Here is a 24,703-nt window from a genome sequence, read left to right as displayed (position 1 = left end):
AACGCCTGGCTATTTTTTTGTTGCAGCCATCATTGCTGTTTGGCGGGCCCAGGCTGGATTTGAACCCGCCACCTTAGGTGTATGTGGCTGGCCCCTTAGCCACTTGAGCCACAGGCGCCGAGCCTATACTGTAGATTCTTAAGTTTACATCTGTATTCTGATATCTCTGATTTCTTAGGTTCGTATCTAAATGTCAACAAAACACCTCCACTTGGATATCCAACTGACATCTCAATGCAATTATGCCCCAAATGGACCTACTTACTTTACTTCCCACCCCAAATTATTATTCCTATATTCCTTCCTAACTTAGTAAATGGAAGGGCATTCTCCCACATACTGAAACCAAAAACCTAAGAATTATGCTAAATTTCTTCCTGATTCAAATACATTAGCATGTCTACTTCCAAAATATATCTGGAATTCCATTCTCTTTTATCCTCCCAGCTCTGACTGGCACGCCAGCTAAAAAACCATCATCTCTTGTCTAGACTTCTGCAAAAGCCTGGTCTCCCAGTCCTCACAAATGTCTTTCTTTAATCTGTCCTCTTTACAGGCACCAAAGTATTCTTTCCACTGTAAGTGAGATAATATTTAAATTTGTTGCTGAGAAAACAAAGCTGCGCAGGGGCAGTTCCTGCTGTGCCTCTAGCCTACCAACTCCATCTCTGACCATGCTCTACCCATACTGGTGTCTATCAATTTTTCCAACAGGACACAAGTTTTCTCACACTAGATTTTCTTACCCACTTTTCCCCCACCTGCAACACTCCTCCCATCAGCTCTTTATGCCTGATTCCTTCTCATTTCTATAGAAAGAATATGTCAGAGAAGCCTTTTTTACCTACCCTATGTAAAGTGAACTCCCTTATTCCCTGCCTCCTCCCAGTTATACCCTCTACATTATCTTATTCCTACCTTTCAAACATTTACCATACTTTCATAATATTCTTGTTTATCTATCTAGCATATCTTCCCTAAAACCAGACTCCTTAAGGGATACAATCCTGCTTTTATTATTACTGCTTTTATCTTTAGCCTAGCAGAATGTTCAGTAGGCAATCAAAATATTTATTAATAGACACAGAAAGACATCATTTTTCTGGTTCTAAATTTCATGTAAAAAATTCTCAGCCTTTGTCTTTTTTTTTTTCTTTAAACAAACAGAAAACTTTAAGTCTAGATAGCAACAAATACTCCTAGGAAGCATTCTGAAATAAAAAGTATATTCAAAGCAAGCAAATTTCATCTTAACCTTTTCCCTTGGAATGTCTGCTGATTCCAAGAAACTGGCTACCCCAAGCCATCAAACCACTTAACTTACTCTTTGAATCCTATCGTAAGTTCTGCGATCTGACCAGACTTTACATGCGAAATGAAGTACTTTGGATAGAGAACAAGGAAATTATAATGCTTCACATTTCTCCATTATAAATTTGGTTTCTTGAAACCAGAGGATAAGGCTAAAATCCACCATCTTTTAGAAATGACTGCTCAGGTATGATAAAAAGCAGAATATGCTAAGTTTCCATTTCTCTGTCCAATTCCCAAGAATCTCATATCCTATAATAGATTTTATTAATCTTGATGTCCTTTAAATCAATAAAATGTCAGTGCTAAAAAGCCGTAATAACCAGGAAATAATTTTGAGCTATTTTTGACTTTCCTGTTGAGAACTATTCTGGCCCACTAGTCACAAGGGATATATATAAAGCAGGGAAACTTCATAAAATCCTCTTTTTTACAATGCTAACTTGGAGTTGTTCCAAGAGCAAATCTTTTGGGGTTCATGTGTGTGGTATAAAGATTAGGGAAAGGCAAAAGGCATGAGAACAAATAGAAAATGCTCTCTTACCAAGAATGGCCTGAGCCTTACTAAAAGCAACCATACCAAAAGGGTAAAAATGACAGCATTCAGGAAAGAATGAACAGTGTGTACAAAATGGAAACAAGGCTCCCTGGACATATGAAATCAGATGTCAGATGATTTAGGGATTCAAGGAAAATGAGAAGCTGGCTTTCAGCTATAATTAAGCAGAATAAGTACAAATAGGATAAAATGAAATATAGATGTTTTTATATATTGAGCAGAAAAAGCTTCTATATAACTTCACATTGGGGATTCATTGAGGGTACAAGAAATTCATTGGGGGATTCATTGAGGGTACAAGAAATCGGGTCATTGATGGCATTTGCTAGGTAAAGTCCCTCTTACAATCCTGTCTTGCCCCCAAAAGGTGTGGCACACAAAGACCCCACCCCTCTCTCTGCTCTTCCTTTCCCCATCCTTCCCTCCTTTCTCTCTCTGCTCTCTCCTCACATATAAATTTTTAATATACATATATCAACACAAACATATGAACAGATTCATTTCATACTTTTAATTCTTCGTAGCCTTTGCACAGAGACCTAGAGTATAAAAAAGCAGTGAAAGCACACAAGAAAGTGATTATTCCCTTTCCTATTTCCTCCTATCCATTTATAGACTCAATCTGACTGGCTCTAAGAATATTTTCCATAAAGGAATCTCCAGCAAGCTGTGAAGTTAAGGGCATCACCAGAAGCCTCCTATACATAAAACAGGGGGCATACTGACCCTTCCCAATTAGATCAGTGACTGTACCCCATAGGACAGTACCTAAGACAGCTACACAAATACTAGTAATTATAAAAGAATAACTAGGGCTTCACTCCCATAGCTTTCTGGTTAGGGTGCTCGCCATATACACCAAGGCTGGTGGGTTAGAGCTCAGCTCGGGCCTGCTAAGCAACAATGACAACAACAAAAAATAGCCAGGTATTGTGGCATCTACTTGGAGTACTCCCAGCTACTTGGGAGGCTGAGACAAGAGAATACTTAAGCCCAAGAGTTTGAGGTTGCTGTGAGCTGTGAAGCCACAGCATTCTACCAAGGGCGACATAGTGAGACTCTGTCTCGAAAAAGAAAAAAAAAAAGAATAATTAGTATATATTGTTTCCACAGATCTTACTTTGTTCTTCAGATTCCATTGTAAACTACAAAAATGGGCTAACTTACCTATTTTTTTAACTTCTTCAGCAAAGTATGGGTCATTCAAATCAACATCAGAGGGAAGTTCCTCTTCACTGGCCTCTTCAACAAGAGCCTTAAAATTGAACGGAAAAATAATGGTTTCACTATTATAATAACTATAATGTACATATGTGAAGAAAAATCATAGCATTTCTTTTCAATCATGTAGTTCAATTTAAAATTAAACCAGTTTTTTAAGTGGATCAGTTTGTAATGCTTTCCTAAGCTACTATTTTGTTAGCGCATTCCAATAATTATGGACTACTTAATAAATGCAAGAAACTATGGAGGGCTTCTAGAAAAAAATCAAAGTTATACATGCTTTTTGCATCTTTAAACAAATTTTACATCTATTACAGAAAATTAGACACATAAAGAGACATATACATAAGTAATAATATGGCTATCTACAGTTTGATGAGTTAACCTCTTAAATTAATGCTTAGAGAAATTTATTTGCTGGTTAAAGAAAATTTTTATTCTGAAATTTTAAAACACATACAAAACTAATAAAGATAATATAATGAAGCACCATTCTCATAACCAATTTTAACAATTATCTTGCTTTATCTACAATGCGCCCTTGCAACACTGCTAAGCTATTAAGTAAATATGTTGGTGAAAGTTTTCCTAGTCAAATTTGAATAGTCTACATACTAAATTTAAAGTGATAAATCAGCCTATAAAATAAATGGAACATACATGAACTAAGATCAGACTAACCAAACTGAGTTTATTTCTAGGAATCTACAACATCTCTAAGTCATTTTAACAAAAATGTTCAGAATGAATTTTTGCTAAACATCATCCTGCACGCAACAAAGACCTACTAAGCCCTAAAGAGTATTTATTTTGACATTAACATCCTTTTAAGAACAAGTGCTTCTAAGAATTTTTTTTTCACCAAACTATTTTTTTTTTTTTTTGGAGACAGTTTCACTTTGTCACCCTCGGTAGAGTACCCTGGAGCCACAGCTCACAGCAACCTCCAGCTCCTGGGCCTAGGCAAATCTCTTGCCTCAGCCCCCTGAGTAGCTGGGACTACAGGCACCTGCCATAATGGCTGGCTTTTTTTTTTTTTTAATTTAACAGGGCCAGGCTGGGTTTGAACTCATCAAACTCAGTGCATGTGGTTGGTACCCTAACCACTGAACTACTGGCACTGAGCCAAATGTGGATTATTAACTACATATCTGTGGAGTTAGAAGGGATCTGCTGGAGGCATCAAGTCCCGTACAGGGCACTGTATATAGAACACCCTGGACACTCAACTATTGTATTTTGAACATTGTTGATAAAACAAGACTTAGCCCAACAAAGGGAAAAAGAAAAAGCCCAAGATAAGCTCAAAGCTCCTAGCAAACAAAAATTAAATAGCGTAATTGTTAAAAGTCTCAGAATCACTACTTTGGTTACTCTAACTCCTGGGCTTAAATGATCCTCCTGCCTCACTTTCTCCAAGTGCTATTTATAGGCATAATGACCCCATAAAGATCCACTTAAATTTTCCAATAAACTGATAGCTTAACTACTTGTGGAGTTATTCCATTTAAAAGATACTTTACTGCCTACTTACTGAAAGGAAGCTCTAGGGAAGAAGGTAGCACGTCAATGGGAGTAGGAATTTTACCCCCTTTCTCAATTTTACTATCCATTTCCACACACAATAAGCCCAGCAGAAGTACAGGAACTACTCTATCGTATCATTCAACTTTGCAGCCCTCCCTCATTACAGCACTAAGTCATAGCTATACCAAAAGTGCTGCAAGCTCATACTGTACAGGGAGAAACAGTATAGTACTGTAGAAAGAACATGGGACTGAGAGCACGGATTCTGTCTCAGCGTGGCCACTGGCATGCTGCCTAACCCCAGACAAATCACCTAATTTCCTACACTATAAAACAAGATGATTGGACTAGTATTAATCACTTGAGATTCCCCAAGTTGTAAAATTTTGTGTTATCAGTAGTAACGCTGTAAGGCAGGCATCCTCAAACTATGGCCCGCAGGCCACATGCAGCCCACCTAGGACATTTATCCCGCCTGTCGGGTGTTTTTGCTCCCGCTGCCTGTCCTGCTTAGCAGCTGACTTGTCCTGGGGCCTGCAGTCTGGCCCTCCAACAGTTTGAGGGACAGTGAACTGGCCCCCTGTTTAAAAAGTTTGAGGACCCCTGATGTAAGGTAATGACAGCACTGCCAGAATACTGCATTTCAGTGACCAGGTAAGAGTATTTTTAGTGGCAAAAGGGGAAGGGGTCTTTGTTATGAGGGCTCTAACTCTGGAGAAGATATTATCCCCTGAAAAATGAAAGTCAAATTAAATTTTCCAATATTAGCATAGAGGAAATACTTTTGATAACAGGATTTGATGACAACAGATGTTAAAAGAGCCATGATAATACTGCAAAGTGAAAAATGCAGGTTGAGAAGTAGGAATGTATGTTAAAAACCTCTCTATGGGCTTGGCGCCTATGGCTCAATCGGCTAAGGTGCCAGCCACGTACACCTAAGGTGGCGGGTTCAAATCCCCAGCCTGGGCCTGCCAAACAACAATAATGGCTGCAACCAAAAAATGGCCGGGCTACTTGGGAGGCGGAGGCGGGAGACTCGCTTGAGCCCAGGAGATGGAGGTTGCTGTGAGCAGTGAAGCCATAGCACTCCCCCAGGGGGACAGCTTGAGGCTCTGTCTCAAAAAAAAAAAAAAACAACAAAAAAAACCTCTCTATGCCTATATCCTCAAGTAAAAAGTAGTCTCTTCCTCAAAAAGATAACAGAATTGTACTGCTTTATATCTAGATATCAACTAAACTATGTATTTCATTTAGGTAGCACATAAATGTGAAATGTTGTTGCAGTTTTGCCAGGGTTGGGTTTGAACTCACCACCCTCGGTATATGGGGCTGACACCCTACTCATTGAGCCACAGGTACCACCCATAAATGTGAAATGTTAAAGTGGCTCTGGATTCCTACCAGAATCCATTACACCATTAAATGGTCCTACTGAAAACAACTTAACCTATTGAATTATCACTTGCTTAAAAATGAGCTGATGGAAGGCCTATTCTTGGGAATGGTCATATTTTGAAATAGTGTCAAGTACTGGTTCCTTTTCTCTTGAAACAAGGTCTCTCTTTTTTGTTGGCCTGTAGTGGTATCTTCATAGCTCACTGCAAGCTCTAACTCCTGGGCTGAAGTGATCCTCCTGCCTCACCTTCTCCAAGTGCTAGCATTATAGGCATAAGCCACCCCCATGCCTGGCCCACTGGTACCTTCTTATACTTGGTTGGTACTCAGTAAATATTTAGTCCTAATTATCACTGATACCTTCTGTTTCTTTTTCAGTCTTTTTTTCTCTTTCTTCTTCTCTAAAAATTGTTGCCAAGGACTCAGTTTATCTTTTCCTTCCAATTTGTTTTTGACCATCTCTTCGGCACTTTCTTTAAGACCTGAGGAAAAAGTCCAAATAATTTAGTTAAAATATCCTTCAATCACTTAAAAGTGTAATTTATAAAAGCAAAAGTAATTTATACTTCTGTAATAGAGAAATAAGATAAATGCAATAGTGAATGTTTGTAATACATGGGATCCTAAAAGTTATTTCCTAATAACACAAACAATAATGAACCTAACTAAATAAAATCAAAACAAACCAACAAACCCAACAACTTGATATATAGTCAAGCCATTAAAGAGAAATACTTTAAGCTCAACCTTCATTTCTTTACATTTGTTTTGATCCTCTAAGAAAAATTTTAGATAAAATCTTCTCAGAATATGACCACTATTTGATATTTTTTGTGGGAAAAAACAAGTGTTTAATTATCTGTACTTGCTTCGGTTACCCAAGTGAAAGCCTGTGTTCCCTGGTAACTACAGGTTTCTAACATAAATTGTTTATAAAGGTATTTCCTCAGTCCATGAGGAAAGAATTCTTTTTTTTTTTTTTAATTAAATCACAGCTGTGTACATTAATGCAATCATGGGGTGCAATGTGCTGGTTTTATATACAATTTTAAATATTTTCATCAAAATGGTTAACATAACCTTCATGGAATTTTCTGAGTTATTGTGTTAAGACATTTATATTCTACATTTAGTAAATTTCACATGTACCCTTGTAAGATGCACCGTAGGTGTGGTCCCACTGATTACTCTTCCTCTATCTATCCTCCCCTCACTTCTCCCCTTTCCCTATATTCTTAGGCTATAATTGGGTTATAGCTTTCATATAAAGCTATAAATTCGTTTCATAGTAGGGCTGAGTACATTGGATACTTTTTCTTCCATTCTTGAGATATTCTGCTAAGAAGAATATGTTCCAGTTCCATCCATGTAAACATGAAAGAGGTAAAGACTCCATCTTTCTTTAAGGCTGCATAATATTCCATAGTAAATTCTTATCTCTCCTTAAGCATTCCGTGAGGCCACATAGTTAAGATCAAAGGGACCATCAAGTTCAGATTACATAAAGGTTTAATTCTTTCAATGCTAGTATTTCCTCCTGTATATCACCTCTGAAGGTATTTGTTCTTACAGTCTGCTGCTCTTAATTCCTATTTCTGAGAGTTTTATGTGATAAGTGGAGAGGAATAAGGAGCTAGGAGTAAAACCTCTATGCTGATTTGTCAGTGTACAAAGACCCTCACTACTGCCCAAGTGAAGGAAATGTAAATAATGTACTGTTCCATATGATAATAAAGATGTTTATTTTATTTATTGTAATATTTTGATGTGCGTGGTTGGGTGGAGCTTTAAAAAATTAGAAGATTTAATAAAATCCATTTAAAAAATTAACAGAATGATTCAAGATGTTCTTTTAAAGAGAGTCATGACTAATCCTGATCATCTTCCCAGATACATTATAAATTCACAGAAAGTGCAAGAGAATTCTAAAAAATTATAATTCTCTTTTTGCTGATGAATCTACAGAGACTGAGAATATTTAGTAACTTGTCTAAGAACATGCAAGTAGAATGCTGCACATCTATTGATAGAATCTAAACATCCTCTAACCCAGTGATTTTCAACCAGTGTGCCCTGAAAATGAAGCTCATTAATTAAATTATTTACGAAAGAAGTTGAAAGCACAGTTAAGTATATTCTTTTTTTTTTTTTTACATTTTTTAGATCAGTATAATTTAACTGTGCCAAAGAAGTTTAACTATAAGTTCAAGTGTGCCCTGAGATAAAAAAGGTTGAAAAACACTGCTTTACACTATTACCAAATACATCTAAAATGCTGATTTGACCTACAGAATGAAGAAATGTATAGCCCAAGAATAAAATCTAAAGGTTTGGGCCTCAGGTTCCTTATCCACAGAATGAATGGTCTAGATCAGAACTACATAACCTCCCCTCTCGAAGCTTACCCTCCCTGCATCCCGGGCAGCTTTTTCTCCTTTTCTCAAACAAAATAACGGGTATAAGTCCAAATATACAAATTACAAGTAGTGCTTCTGAGCTTTGAGCCCCAAGAACAGTTTGAAACAGCTGAAATAGATGATCTCTAAGGTAATTTCCTTTTCTTTTTTTGAGACAGAGTCTCACTTTCTTGCCCTCAGTAGAGTGCGGTGACGTCATAGCTCGTAGGCACTTTCAAATCCTGGGCTTATGTGATTCTCTTGCCTTAGCCTCCAGAGTATCTAGGACTACAACGCCCAGCTATTTTTTATTGCAGTTTGGCTGGAGCCGGGTTCGAACCTGTCACCTTCGGTATATGGGGCTGGTGCCCCACCCACTGAGCCACAGGCGCCACCCAACTAAGGTAACTTCTTTCTTGGTTTTTAACCTAAGACTTAATCTCCAAATTTCTGACTTAAAAAAGCATTAAATTATATACACACTCAAGGTGACATACTTCTGTTAGGATTTCTGATTTATTAAATGCCAAATCAGAAACAAAACTCTCCATTCAAAAATGTTTCTTACGAGTTTTAGGAGAAATATAGATTATGTAAAACCATGTCTGGATCGCTGAAAGATTCAAGAGACACATAGTAACAGATAAATGGCACCTAAGAAATGTAAACTGAGATCTTCATTTGGGAGAAAATCAATGATAAAACACAGTGATTTCAAATAACAAAATAAAATAATTCATATATTATATCTGTAGGTCAGCACAGAATCAGCTGTCTTAAAATTTAAATGCATAGCATTATGTTACTGGATGTTTAATAACTTTAAAGTGGTCTACTGTAATTTCCTCATACACTATGATTTTATTACTTCAAATTATTTTCTGATTAATTTTGATCTTTGAAACTTAAACTGTACTTACTAGCTCAGCACACGCTAAGGAGAGTTCTGCACTATCTCCTAAGTAACTAGAGCACTGGTTGTTTTTAATTTTTTTTCTGGAGTGCAGTGGCACAATCACAGCAACCTCAAGGGTTCAAGCAATCCTCCCCCCCTGAGCTCCCTAAGTAGCTGGGACTACAGGTATGTGCCACCATGCCAACTGCTAAATGTTTTATTTTATTTTTGTAGGGATGAGATCTTACTATGGCCCAGGTTGGTCTTGAACTCTGGCCTCAAGCAATCCTCCTGCTTCAGCCTACTGAGTAGCTGTGACTAACGATGTGCACCTCCATGTCCAGTTGAATTTTTTATTTTATTTTTAGAGATGGGATCTTGCTAAATTGCCTGGGCTGGTCTCAAATTTCTAGCCTCATGTGATTCTCTTGCTTGGCCTTCCAAAGTGCTGGGATTACAGGCACAAGACACCATGCTGGTCTGATCCATCTGTACCTTTTCTGGAGACATGGGTAACTTGAGAATTTGATAAAAGCTATGTGCTCTTTCCCTGGAATATTGTACAAGATCAACTTGTCTACAATATTCAGGGAGTTTATGAATACTCATTGATCAACTCTGTGTAAGGATCCAAGGGCTTCAGGGGCTGAAGAGGAAGACAAGAGTCCATCCATCTCTCTTAACTTCAAAATTTGCTGGTACTAACATTTGTAGGTTCTACATTTGGGTTCTCAATTTCAGCATTCTTGTTATTTTGGATCACATAATTCTTTGTTGTGAAGAATTATCCGTGCATTGTAAGATATTTAACAATTCTCTGGTCTATCTACTAGATGTCAGGGACCCCAGTTGTTTACAATCAAAAGTGTCTCAAGACATTGCCAAATGTCCAGGGTGGGGCAAAAACCACCTCTAATTGAGAACTACTGGTATAGACAATGATTAGTAGTAATTTCTGAAAAGAAGGGCTTTGTCATGTCTAAGTGGTATCATTTTATTTAGTGCTCGATTATACACATAATGTCTTCCAACTTTCTAAGTTCCATCTGATATGCCTTTTCTTTCAACTAGACCAAAAGCAGCCTAAAGACACCTCCTTTCATATTCCCTAATATTTAGCACAGTGCCAGATACATAGTAAGTACCTGATCAACACTTAAGTGATCTGTCTGTAGGGAAGCCAGATGTTTGATCTTTCTTTTTTTTTTTGAATTTATTAATAGTTTATATATCACTCATATTCACAGCTCAGGAACACAGGTCAGTGACAAATATCTATGTGAATCAGCCCAAAGAAATTCTTTGTATTTCGAAATTATTTTATGCTCTAAAAGACACCAGCCTTCCTCATCTCCTTAAAATCTTTCATAGAATCATAATTTCTGTAGAAATCTGCATATGCCTTCTTTCTTGGTTCAGCCACAGCAAACTTATAGAAAACTGCAACCCCCAGAGATACAACAAATGCTCCAACAATATGAATCTGCAGGCACCTGGCCAAGAGGCCACACATCTGAGGTTTGGCCAAAGCACTGGAAGCCATGGTAGTTGCTGTCCTTGATGGGTTGTCAACCTCAATGCGTCCTTCCCGGCTGAGGTACACACAACTGCCTGTTTGATCTTTCATGTTTGGAACACACTCTCTCCAACAGAAAATGAATCAAAATTTTAAGATGTAAAGAAATGGTTTTTATCCCTCAGTGGTTCATGTGGTTTTAAAAAAAGGAAAAGAAAAAGACCTAAAGCCCTAGAATAATTCATGAAATATTTATAATTAGGAAAATTTTTTGGTACTTAATTGGTTTATAGCATTAAAGAAATAGTATCTTCAGTTAAATACAGTCTTAATTTTTTTGCTTGGCTCTCATTTAATACACCAAAATAGTAGAATAACAAACACATTGTAATGAATTAACACACCACCAAGATAACTTCAAAAATGCTTTGTTCTCATTGTCATCATGAGGTCATTTAAATCTCTTGCCACAGATCACAGTTGTTTATGTTCCAAGTTCTTAAAACTATGCCCATCCCAGAAGCCTCTTGGCATATGCACAAGCACATTCTTCAGAGACAGTTTTAGCCTCATTTGAGAGCAGCCAATGTGACTGAAAAACAACTTTATTAAACTTTTATTTTTGTACAAATTTGTTTTAACAAATTTTAAGTGTACATCTAAGGACTGCCAGATTAAAAATAATATCAATAATCCTACAAATAAATAAAGGGCAAAAACCCCCTTCATATTCAACTATGAACAAAGATAAACAATAACTGAAGCACGATCTATTCCAAATATTTTGGCAGTTTGCATACGTATAAAAAAACTTTAAAATATTCTTACAAAGTCCTTACAAAATAGGGGAATATATCCCTCCTGACCATGCTTATTTGAAATACCTGAAAAGTCTTCAAAGGCAGGACATGAATAGTTTAAAATAGCTCCACTAGGGACTATAATTGGCTTTGTTCATAAAAACATAATCCAAATTTTAAAATTTCTGATCTAGGCTGAAACTAGCACTCTTTTTTTAAATAAAGACTTAGGATGCATTGAGAATATTCATGAACACTTATGGCTCAATCTTTTTTTATGGTTGTATATTAATCATACCATGTTAACACTCAATTCCAAAAGTAGATTTTAAAATGTAACTAGCTTACCACCATTGTCACCAAAATGCCAAACTTGGAATTCACTCTGGGTACAAGGCTAATGTATAGAGGAAAGTCACTAGTCATGCCCGGAGGAACATTATCGACAAAGGCACCTCTTCAAACTGGCATGTTATCCACAAGTCTGGAGAGGACTCATTTACTCATTACAACATAGGTCATAGGAATATTTGGTCCAGATAAGTAAAGGGCATCTTTGCCAGAGCCATTGTTTTTCCTCTATGGTAAGGTATGTACGTGGGTATACTTAAAACATACTGGATAAGCCAAATTACCAATCTTTCTAATGAGAAAGATGAAGATTTAGGCCATCAAAATTTCCTATTTGAACTTCTGTAAATCTGTTTCTTGAATCTTATTGTTTCCACGTTATCTATTCTCTACCATTTATCACAGTTGTAATTTTATAATTATTTGTGTGATCAAAAACTTTTTTTTCTCTCTGATAAGGAGACAATGAAAACAAAACTTTTTTTTTTCCCCCCAGACAGAGTCTTAAGCTGTTACCCTGAATAGAGTGTCACAATATCTCACAGCAACCTCCAAGTGTTGGGCTCAAGTGATCCTCTTTCCTTAGTTTTCTATTTTCAGCAGAGACAAGGTCTTGTTCCTATTCAGGCTGGTCTCAGACTTGTGAGCTCAAGCAATACACCCACCAGGGTGCTAGATTATAGGCATGAGCTACCAGGGCTGGCCAAAAAATCCTTCCTTTTAATTTCTGAGATACAACACCCGCCTATTTTTGGTTGCAGTTGTCATTGTTTTAGCAGGCCCAGACTGGGCTCAAACCTATCAGTCTCAGTTGTATGTGTCTGGCGCCCTACCCACTGAGCCGCCCCACAAATTCTTATTATCTCCCTTAATAGGGTACAAGCTCCATGAGAGTAGAGGTCATGGCTTTTTTTTCTCACAAGGGTAACTCCAGTGGCTAATGAAAGGCTGGCATACAGCATACTTCTTGTAAATAGTATAGCAAATGTTAATACTTTTTGTTGTTTTTGATTGTCTAAAAGCTATTCACTGGGTAAAAACTGTTTTATATTTGTACTGAATTTGAGCTTATCATGCTCTAACTTCTTCCAAATCTCCTTTTACTCTTTCTCAAAATAATGCCTTCCATTTGTAAGTATATTCCGTTTACTGAAAATCAAGCTGCCCCTGCTTCTTAGAATCAAATATTCTCAAGAAGCTGACCTCAAATGCAAAAAAACAACACAACATTTGGGCCTCATTAGGGAAGTATTGTTTCCTGTATTTGCTATACTTCTATGTATGTTTTGCCTTTTAAGTAGTTTATAATCACAATGTACATAATATCAAACTGTCCCAGTACTAACAGACTAAATTCTGACCAAGTCCGAGGAAGCCATTTAGCTAATTAGTTTATGGCAAAGAGGACTAAAGAACTTTTTGTTCTATTGTTATTTTTATACATGTTTATAGGCAAGGTAGAAAACAAATGAAAACTTTTAAGTGAATGGTCAAGATGTAAAGAAACAAAGGGAATTTCTTAGACTCAATCACAAGAAAGTTCCAACAGAAATATTAAACTAGCTTACAAAGAGTTTTCCTTGGGGACATACACTAATCTTATATGGTCTAGTATGGATCTGGGGTGGCCAAGGAGGCAGGAGATAGAATATCAAACCTCATCATGGTGGGAGGTCCCATCAGAGACCACTATGCTTAAGGGTACTCTTAGAGGGTGATGTCTCCCCTGCCCCCAACTCAGAGGGAACATATGCTTCTTCAGGATTTGGCCACGGCCAGAAGAAGGGAAGTAAAAATATTTTCCCCTCAAAGAATTTATAACCACAAGCTCTCAAATCCCTGGGTTTGTGGCTAAAATTCACTTGTGTGGCCCAAAACAGTTTCAGTTGGTCTTGCATTGAAAGTACCATTACATATCTGGCCAATATTCTCTAAAAGAAACACTTTTGACCCAGGCCTCTAAGAATTCCGATAGGTTAATAAAGATCAAAGAACAAAGAGATAACAATCAAAATTCAGTATAAACCAGAGTAAGCAGAAACAAAAACTGTAAGAACCACAAAGACCATGAATTTTAGAATTATCAGATACATACCACATAATATCAGCACATTTAAAAATAAGAGAAGAAATTAAAAATCAAGACTATGAAACCACATGGACTTGGAAAATAAACAGCACACTAGACAGAGGTGAAGAGAGAATTAATGAACTGAAAGAAAACTAAAGAAACTACCCAGCATGCTGCATTGATTCAAAGCAATGGAAAATATGAATTATCAGATATGGAGTGAGAAAGCACCACACAGACCAAACAGGATTTTCAGAAGGAAACAGAGAAGATAAGTAAAATGCAATATTTTAAAAGAGAGATGGCTCACAAGTTTTCAGAAATGATGAGATATATTAATCTGCAGGATTCTGAGCACCCAATTAGTTCCAAACAAGATTAAAGCTAACAAGCAAAAAATGACCAAAATACATCATAGTACAACTCTAGAACAGCTATGCCAATGAAAATAACTTAAAAGCCAGCATTGGAGGGCAAAGCTATACCTTTCCTGAAAGGATTCAAAAGTGGGCCCTGGGGATTAAGATAGTGTGTCCTTAGGTCACACTGGCTTTCTCACTTGTAACACTTTCAAGAGAAGTCAAAGAAAAGCCTTGTGAGTGCATAGTAAATTTGCCCTTCCCAAGTAAAAGGAGGACTGGTTTCCTGTATCCAAGACAACAGCAGATACCCTGTCCCTCCCTAATCCTTAGCAATCTTAACCTCACCACCATAATCTGACTCCAGGAATCATACCACCAAGAATAATCTCTTCATGTCCTTTACTAGTACTCTTTTTGGTTAACCATAAAAAGCCCCTAACCATCAGGTTCCCCTTGATATCCTAATCCCTAATCCTAATCCCCTTAATATTCTAATCCCCAGAAGACACCTGTATAATCTATTCTTTTACCCCACCCTCCATCAACTCTCTAACATTAAATTCTGTGGAATTCACATCAGCAAAAATTCATTATATCTCTTAACATTTTCATCTTCTTTTTCTTTTTTTTTTTTTTTAGAGACAGTCTCACTTCGTCACCCTTGGTAGACTGAGGTGGCGTCACAGCTCACAGTAACCTGCAACTCCTGGGCTTAGGCGATTCTCTTGCCTCAGCTTCCCAAGCAGCTGGGACTACAGGTGTCCGCCACGATGCCTGGCTATTTTTTGTTGCAGTTTGGCCAGGGCAGGGTTTGAACCTGCCACCTTCGGTATATGGGGCCGGCACCCTACCTACTGAGCGCCACCCTTCATCTTCTTTTTCTAACTTGGCTCTCCCCCAAGGATACTACATGCTGCAGCCCCTTCAGTAACTATTGCTGGTTCATGTTTTGGTTTCTTCATAGAACTCTCATATCAACTGGCCGGTGGTGTGGTACTGGTCTAGGGATAGGCAAACTAACTAGAGAGTTAAGCAACAGATCGACCGCTTTGAAACTCTGGTATGTAACAAAAGTGACATGTCAGATTAACAGGGGAAAGGAGACATTACTCAATAAACAGATTAGGATAAAACTAGATCCCTACCTCATATAAAAATATCAATTCTAGATGAACAAAAGACGTAAATGTCCACAAACTGAAGTCTTTTAATAGAAAATGAAAGGCAACATGGCTCTCATCTGTATAAAATGGCTTTTTTCATTTGGAAGGGGTTGTTGGAACAAACACCAAAAAAATTTTTTTAAAAAGCTTTCTTATATAAAACACAAGCAGCATTAACTATAAAAGATAAATTCAACATTATTAAAATCAAGTACTATTGTTCCTTAGATGATACAAGAAAGTGGAGGGAGAAAATTACAAACTAGAAGATATCTGCTATCCTACAAAAGATAAAAGATTAGTATCAATGATATATAAGAACTCCTAAAAGCCAACAGGAGGAAAAGCATAAAGAGAAAAATGGCCAAAAGATATCTATTAGAATTTTACCCAGAAAAAACATATACAGTTTGATCTCCTTTAGAGAGAGAAATGCAAATAAAGAAAGTGCTGCTGGGCTCGGCGCCTATAGCTCAACTGGCTAAGGCGCCAGCCACGTACACCTAAGGTGATGGGTTCGAATCCCCAGCCCGGACCCTCCAAACAACAATGACGGCTGCAACCAAAAAATGGCCGGGCGTTGTGGCGGGCGCCTGTGGTCCCAGCTACTTGGGAGGCGGAGGCAGGAGACTCGCTTGAGCCCAGGAGTTGGAGGTTGCTGTGAGCTGTAATGCCACGGCACTCTACCCAGGGGGACAGCTTGAGGCTCTGTCTCAAAAAAAAAAAAAAAAGAAAGTGCTGCTGGTGGGACTGCAAACAAACACCACCACATTTATAAAGTTGAACATTCAGAGGAGTGTGGTGGCTCACTCCTGTAGTCTCAGCTAGTAGGAAGGCTGAAGCAGGAGATAACTTAAGGCCAGGAGTTAGAGGCTGTCATGAGCTATGACTGTGCCAGTGCACTCCAGCCTAGGCAATAGAAGAAGACTCTAATCTTAAAAAAAATAAAGTTGAACATTCACATACCCTATGACCCAGCAAATATAAATACTACTAAATACCCAGAAAAACTTAAACAAGTACTATGAGATATGTATATAAATGTTCCTAACAGTATGATTCACCCTAATGAATACCTAAGAACAACCAAAATGTGTATCAAACAGAAGAATAAATGTATAAACTACAGTATAGCAATCAAATGAACTATAGCTATACAAAATAAAGCTAAATCTTAGCAATATAATGTTAAATAAAAAAAAATCAGTTCCAAAAAGATTTTTAAAATCCCAAACAACTATCCTCCTCCCTACTATAACAAAATTAACAACATTAATATTTATGATTTATATACCATATGAATCACTCATTTAAAGTAAATGATTCAACGGGTTTTAGCATATTCAGATATGTGCAAATACTATCACAATTTTAAAACATTTTCTTCTCTTCAAAAAGCAACCATGCCTCTCTCCTTTCCCCCAGCAATTACTAATCTACTTTCTGTCTCCAGAGATGGTCAAGGCTCATCCATGCTGTAGCATGTATCATCAGTACTTCTCTTGCCTCAGCCTCCCAAGTAGCTGGGACTAAATGCACCCACCACAACGCCTGGCTATTTTTTTTGTTGCAGTTTGGCCAGGGCTGGGTTTGAACCCATCACCCTTGGTATATGGGGCCGGCGCCCAACCCACTGAGCCACAGGCACTGCCCAGTACTTCATTCTTTTTTGTGCACCCACACTTCTCAGGAAAATTTACAAGTGAGATAAAACTATATACAATGTTGCAAAGCAGACAGACAAATGGCCAACAGATATATGGAAAGGTGTTCAACATCACTTATCCTCAGAGAAATACAAATCAAAACCACAATGAGATAACACCACACACTTGCTAGGGTGTGGAGAAAAAATGTTTGTATACTGGTGGTAGGGTATAAATTGATATAGCCACTATGGAAAATAGTATGTAGGTTCCTCAAAAATTAAAAATTAAACTATCATATGATCCAGCACTTTGGGGTACATATCTGAAGGAAATGAAATCAATATCTTGAAGAGATATCTGTACTCCCATGTTCATCATAGCATTATTCAGAATAACCAAGATACGTAAACAACCTAAGTGTCCAACTACAGATGAATGAAAAAGCTGGGGTACATGTATAAACAATGAAATATTTTTTCTGACACAAAAAAGAAAATCCTGTCATTTGTAGCAACATGGATGATTCCTGGAGGACATTATGCTTGGTGAAACAAGCCAGACACAGAAAGATAAGTACTGTAAGAGCACATTCAAAGTTGTTAATGCCCTGTTTTGCAGAAGAGGAAACTGAGGCACAGACTTGCTTAAGGTCACAAAGCAGGAGAAAGAACTGTGATTCAAACCTTGATTCAAACTGCAGAATCCATGTAAAAATTTTAGAAGGCATTTCCCTGGGTTGCTAATTAAATCTAGGGCCTGACCTTGTAGATAATTAAAGGCAATGGAAACTAAGGCATAACACCCATAGATAGGGAAGAGGAAGTTTAGGGTTGTGGTTGAGTAGCAATTTAAATAGAATAGTCAGGGAAGTCTTCATTGAGAAAACGACACTTGAACAGCACAACAAAAGACCTAATGGAAATGATAGTGCATAACAAGTATTATCCTGGGAAGAAGCATTTAGGGAGAAGAAATAGGTACAACAGCCCTGAGAGGGAAACGTTTCTTATCCAGGAATAATGAGGCAAATATGGCAGGAACAGAATGAGCCAGAGCAAGTCCAGTAGAAGATGAGGTCAGAGGTAGCCAACTCACAATGGGTTTTGTAGACCTCTGCATGGACTTCAGCTTTTACCTGATGTGAGACTGGAAATGAAAGTGATGTGACCTGATTTCAGGCTTTAAAGGATTTCTCAGGTGCTCACCTGCTTTCTAATGGGGAAGAACATCATCCGTGAATATTTTAATGTAATTGTAAAGCATCTACAACAGTTCCTGATAGATTGTAGACATTGAATAAGTACAAGTTTCCCCTCCTCCCCCAAAGGGTATTTTAAAATGTAATTCTTCTGGATTGAAATTATATGTGTAAATAAATTGGTTTAAAATATTTTAATCTGGCTGGGCATGGTAGCTTACACTTGTAATCCCAGCATTTTGGGAAGCTGAAGTGAGAGGACTGCTTGAGGCCAGAAGTTCAAGAGCAGCCTGGGAAACACAGTGAGACTCATGTCTCTACAAAAAACTAAAAACTTAGCCAGGCATGGGTGCAAGTGCCTGTAGTTCCACAGGTGTAAGTGGGAGAATTGCTTGAGCCCAAGAATTTGAGGTTGCAGTGAAATACAATGACACCATTGCACTCTAGCCTGGGCAACAGAGCAACCCCAGTGTCAGAAAAAAAAAAAAAAGTATTTCTTTAATCTCTGAATGTTTCTACTAAAAGAAAGGAGCAATGAGTTCTTAAAATGAAAGACATTTTGTGACAATCTAAGCTCATAATGCTTAGAAAAAGTTTAGTTAAGTCCTATCCATACAAATTTGTCTAATTCTACAAAGCAATTCTTAGGGAAGCATATGCTTTCAAAGCGCATGCTTCAGGGTGGCGCCTGTGGTTCAGTGGATAGGGCACTGCCTCATATACAGACGGTGATGGGTTCAAACCTGACCCCAGCCAAACTGCAAGAAAAAAAATAGCCAGGCATTGTGCCGGGTGCCTGTAGTCCCAGCTACTCAGGAGGCTGAGGCAAGAGAATCGCCTAAACCCAGGAGTTGGAAGTTGCTGTCAGCTGTTATTCCACTGCACTCTACCAAGGGCCACATAGTGAGACTCTGTCTCTAAAAAAAAAAAAATAATAATAAACAAAGCGCATGCTTCAAGTTACTAAGGCACAGCATTCCAGATACCAAAGGGAACTCACGCAAGTCCAATTAGTGATACTTATCTTTATAGACATACAGAGGAGCACATTTTCAAGGTCATGCCAAATAATTTTATAGATGAAAGTTTTCCATGTCACTGAATGAGAGATCAACCTGATACAGGACAGGTGGCACCCCAGCCAGCTCAGCCAAGCGGGGCTAGAGGACCCACTGCCTCCACCTTGGTGGTGTTGGTGCAGCAGCAGCCGGCAGCGGAACCAGAGGGCTGGAGTGTAGGCAAGAAGTGGGGGAGCCTCCCTCCCCCACCAGAGGCTCCAGTAGCCAAAGGGACCAGACAACTGCTGGGGAGACACTGGTACCTTGGTGTCTCCTTCCCTTTACATTTATGACTAGAAAATGGAACCCCCATTTCCTATGCCTAAGTCAATTTCATGTAAGTTTCCAAGGCCTCAATTCCGGGAATGGACTATGTTCATTCATTAGTACATTCATTCACCTTCCCCCAGCAGACAGAACTATGTCCATTCATTAATACGTTCATTCACCTTCCCCCAACAGAGGCAACTGGCCTCAACCCATGCACCTATATATACCGCTAAGAGCTTTTTTTCTCCCTACTAGAAGCTTTAGTGTTTTTGTATTCTTCTTCTGTAAATAATTATGTCTGGCCACCGATCTGTGGTCCGTGGATTTATTCTTCAAATCGCGTCGAGACCAAGAACCTGAAAGTCCGGTATCAAAGCTAAGGATATATATTTTTGATAGCTCTTTGATAAGCATTATCCCACCCACTCTGAGTGACAGTTAAAGTGAGGGAGAAAAATACCCTCACACTCACTTCTCCTAGTACAGTGGTTCTCAACCTTCCTAATGCCACATGACCCTTTAATACAGTTCCTCATGTTGTGGTGACCATAAAATTAGGTTGGGGGTCACCACAACATGAGGAACTGTATTAAAGGGTCATGTGGCATTAGGAAAGTTGAAAACTACTGTCCTAGTAGATTACACTAGGTAAATAGTGTAATCCCACACAAACCCAGCAAATCCAGCTTACCTTGCTAACCATTTCAAGCTTCACTTTGGACCTCAAAGCTGAAAATTACCATTGTAATATGGTCAGTGAGCAAATGTCTATAATGGTCTAACTACAAAGACAGTGAGATGGCCTGACAAATTTTTCAGAGCACTGGAAATATGGTATACAGTTCCAGAGTAGGAGTAAATTCTATATCAAACAGAGACATACAGAAAAGTGCTTTTGCCCTGTCCTTTATGTGGGTTCAAAACCCAAACCTCTTGTAAAAACTAGATTTGTGTTTAATTTTACCAGTATTTCTGAGCCTTTAAAAATTAATAAAAGAAAAAGTTCCCCAGTCAGCACCACAAGTTAATACCTATTGAACCCCTTTAAAAAAACAAAAAACAAAAATTTTGACAGGAGACATGAAGATTTTCTATTCTTAGGAATTGATCTCTAAGAAAATTCAATAAAAGGATATTATGTTATCCATAATAGCAAGACTTTATAAAGCACCTAAAGTATAATACTGGAGGAGTGATCCATAACTTATAAATTAGAAACATAATGGGTTATGATAGAGGCATTATAATAAAGGTTATTTAGGAACACATGAAAATAAGAATGATAAACACAAAAAAAGCAGAATGCAAAATAGGATTATAATGGAATCAGCTATGTGTGCTTGTAAAAGATACATGCAAGATACATACTTGTAAGTTACATGATTTTTCAATTTCAGATTAAAAAGGACAGCAGTAGTGAAACTGTTGAAAGCAAGTAGTCTGAGTGAATTCTGCCAAAATTACAGATGGGACATATGGCTACTTTGCTAGCCAGGCACTTAGTATTTAGATAGAATGATGATGCGGGACAACCACAAAGAGAATAGGGAAAAGTTTTGCTTTATAGACCAAAGAATTCACAACTTCAAACAAATCAGCATAGCTGTGGACAACGGGAAAACTATACATGCAAGAAACTCTGCCTTCTTGGGCTGACCTCCAGCAGATTGCAAGTCTAAAGCAAAGTAAAAAAAAAAAAAAATACTATGGTCTGGAAATAGTGCCTACAGATACAAACAGTACAACTGGTAAAAAGTGATACATGTGTACAGAGAGAAGGACCACACTGACAGAATCATCCCGATGCTTGCAATCAGAGGCCCTTGCTTATTTACATATTTACCTGTGTTCCTAAGGGGGGTAACAAGCCCAAATCAATTAACTTCATAAGGTACGAATATTTTAGCACTTTCTAAAACTGCTAGCATAAAAGTAGTTTTGCTTTAAATTTTTTTTAAAAGCTTCTTAAAAACTCTTTTTAAACTATTAAATCTTTATATTAAGTGAGAAGATAATCTTTCAAATATCCAAGAAATGTTGAGCAATTTACTAACCAACTATATAGAGAAAATGTGCTAGCAACATTTTCAGATAACCCTCGCTGCTTCTAATTTTTACATGTATTACACATTCCACACATGATTCTGATGTTTTTTTGCACAGTATGAAGTTTCAGCTTATTATAAAGCCCTTATAGTCAACCTGTCAAATGGATGATTCAAGAAAGGAGCATACACTTAAGTTTTAAAATTCCAGCCACTTATACAACAGTGTACTGTGACCTGGTTTCCACCCCCATCACCAAAATACAAGCCAAACTGCAAATTCTTTCGGCATATTTTTTTTTTTGGAGACCGAGCCTCAAGCTGTCCCCCTGGGTAGAGTGCTGTGGCATTACAGCTCACAGCAACCTCCAACTCCTGGGCTCAAGCTAGTCTCCTGCCTTAGCCTCCCAAGTAGCTGGGACCACAGGCACCCGCCACAACGCCTGGCTATTTTTTTTGGTTGCAGCTGTCATTGTTGTTTGGCGGGCCCAGGCTGGATTCGAACCCACCACCTTAGGTGTATGTGGCTGGTGCCTTAGCCACTTTAGCTATAGGTGCCAAGCCTCTTTTGGCATATTTTTAAGTTCAAGTTTTCCATTTAATGTCCTCCCTTATACTCAACTCAAAATTTGAACGTCTGGTTACTTTAAAAGTTCTAAAAAAATTTTTTTGTGTGTGTAAATATATTTCAAATAATGAGTGTAGTGGCAAAAAATGGAAATGGAGATACAGCCAAAAGTAAATAGTGAATAGGTTTTGAGATGTCTAAAAATTATAATGTTTAAAATGGGGTAGACTAACAAAATGAATGCCCAATTGATTCAAAAACATTTTACTTCAGAATAATGAATAATACAATGGCCATATGCACACCACTGATGTCTCTGTTTAAGCTTCCCAATGGAACACTGAACAGAGAAATAAACATGAAATAAAGATGGGGAAAAGAAGGACAAAGAAAAAACAGCAGACAGCAGAATGAAAATGGAATTATAATCATCACGAGTAAAGAGTAAGCAAAAGAAGCTATACCTCCACCCTATGTCCCTAGGAGTGGAAGTCAAGAAGCTCTTTCCCAAGGGTAAGTATACTAGAACTGTGGGTGTACCTGACAAGATAACCCTCACAATAGTCACAGCTGTGCCACTGTTATAGCTTTGAGAACCATCAGAACTAATCTCATATGCCCTTTATTCATGTTTAAATCTGCCACCCATAATCATCCCTTCTCCCACAACAGTGCTGAACATTCTCATTTCCCACTCTCCCTCAATGACTAAGGTCCTACTCATTAGTCAGTCGGCCATTAGCAGTCGTTAACAAAAGCCCCTTTACTGATTTAACTGGAATCACACTAAAACCTGGTTTTCTTCTGTGGGCACTGCTTCCCTGTAACCTTTCAGGTGGTGAATTTTTCTTACTCTGTCTTTGCTACTCACTGCCATTCCAGTCCACTAGGTGCCCTCTACCCTCAAAGCCTGCAACTCAGAGTACATGTTATCAGACTATCCCATCTATTCCTCTCCTTACTGGAGACATCTAATTACTGTGGTCACTCCTCTCATTTCTATTATAGCTCCTAGTTCACTGCCACTCTTTCCAATTCTGTCATAATCCTTTATAATTTCAACACCCACGCAGGTGACCTTTGCACATACCTGGGGTCTCACAGTTCACTGACCATCTATCTCTTCCACTGTGTTTCTATATTCCACCCCATCTCATCACCTTACTTTCAGGATCACAGGTAGATCATGTCATCACATCAAGCTGTAGATCCACAATTTTAATTTCAAGCATTCTACCCTTTAAACACCAGCTCCAATCTTTTAATTTTACTCTCAGTATCTCAAGGCTAACATGTCTTCTGTCTTAAAGGAAGCTACAGTCTTATCAACATTCTTACCATCCCTCACCCTCAACCCTTACTTCCCTCCTAACTCAACCTATACACCAAGTTCCATCATTTCACTACCCCTCCTGGGTAAGGTCAGACATGATTAACAAAACTTCTACTTGCTTTAATCCAACAGTCTCCTTACTCCATGCGTGTCCCACATCATTAAATATGGCTAAAAAAATCATGTAATTACTACACTGATTCATCTTACTTTAGTTGACCATGAACTTCAAATGTACCCGTATTATGGCTGAGCAATCCCATTACATTTCCCTCTCCTGCTCTTTCTTAAATGACTACTTTATACCTTCTCATTTTGAAACCTCCTTTATCCCTACTCTCAGCTGATAACCATACTGCCTAGTTCACTAAGAAAAGACATATATGCAAATGGAAGAGCACCTCAAGCTCCTTCCACATAACTACCCAATATACTCTCTGTGACCATATTCTTTGCCTTTTTCTCTCTCTTGCTACAATGAATGAACTGTGCACATCTACAAAGGGTCAATTCCTCTACTTGTGCAAATACATACCAATTCCTTTTACCTACTTTAGGACATAGTTCTCTGATCATCATTTTTTTTTTTTTTTAAAATCTCTAATGGATCATTCCAAGCAGCATATAGAATGCTGTTACTGGCCAGGCATGGTGGCTCACGCCTGTAATCCTAGCACCTTGAGAGGCTAAGGCAGGAGGATCCCTTGAGCTCAGGAATTTGAGACCAGCCTGAACAAGAGTGAGATCCCATATCTACTAAAAAATAGAAAAAAATTAACCAGGTGTTGTGGTGGACACCTGTAGTCCCAGCTACTTGGAGGAACCCAGGAATTTGAGGTTGCTGTGTACTAGGCTGATGCCACAGCACTCTAGCCAAGGCAGAGACTCTATCTCCAAAAGAAAAAAAAGAATGCTGTTATTTTTCTCATCTTAAAGAAAAATGCTCTCTTAATCTCATTTCCCCTCTCTCATTTCTTCTCCAGTTTCTGTGTGATCCTTTATAGGCAAA

The 24,703-nt window shown here is 38.1% G+C and overlaps 1 protein-coding gene across 1 annotated transcript in view; it reads right to left on the bottom strand.

Moving 5' to 3' along the window:
- ESF1 (ESF1 nucleolar pre-rRNA processing protein homolog) overlaps positions 1 to 24,703 on the bottom strand; it is a 70,187-nt gene that overhangs the window by 22,086 nt on the left and 23,398 nt on the right. Inside the window, exons 10-11 of the mRNA XM_023512254.1 lie at positions 6,380 to 6,501; positions 3,038 to 3,125 (exon numbers count right to left, since the gene is read on the bottom strand). Coding sequence (XP_023368022.1) covers positions 3,038 to 3,125; positions 6,380 to 6,501 — 210 coding nt within the window. The remainder of the gene's footprint in view (positions 1 to 3,037; positions 3,126 to 6,379; positions 6,502 to 24,703) is intronic.

The sequence above is a fragment of the Otolemur garnettii genome, unplaced genomic scaffold (assembly GCF_000181295.1).
Source record: "Otolemur garnettii isolate 467f Iridium unplaced genomic scaffold, OtoGar3 scaffold00025, whole genome shotgun sequence".
Taxonomy (NCBI): Eukaryota; Metazoa; Chordata; class Mammalia; order Primates; family Galagidae; genus Otolemur; species Otolemur garnettii.
This window is presented reverse-complemented; position numbering and strand designations above follow the sequence as displayed.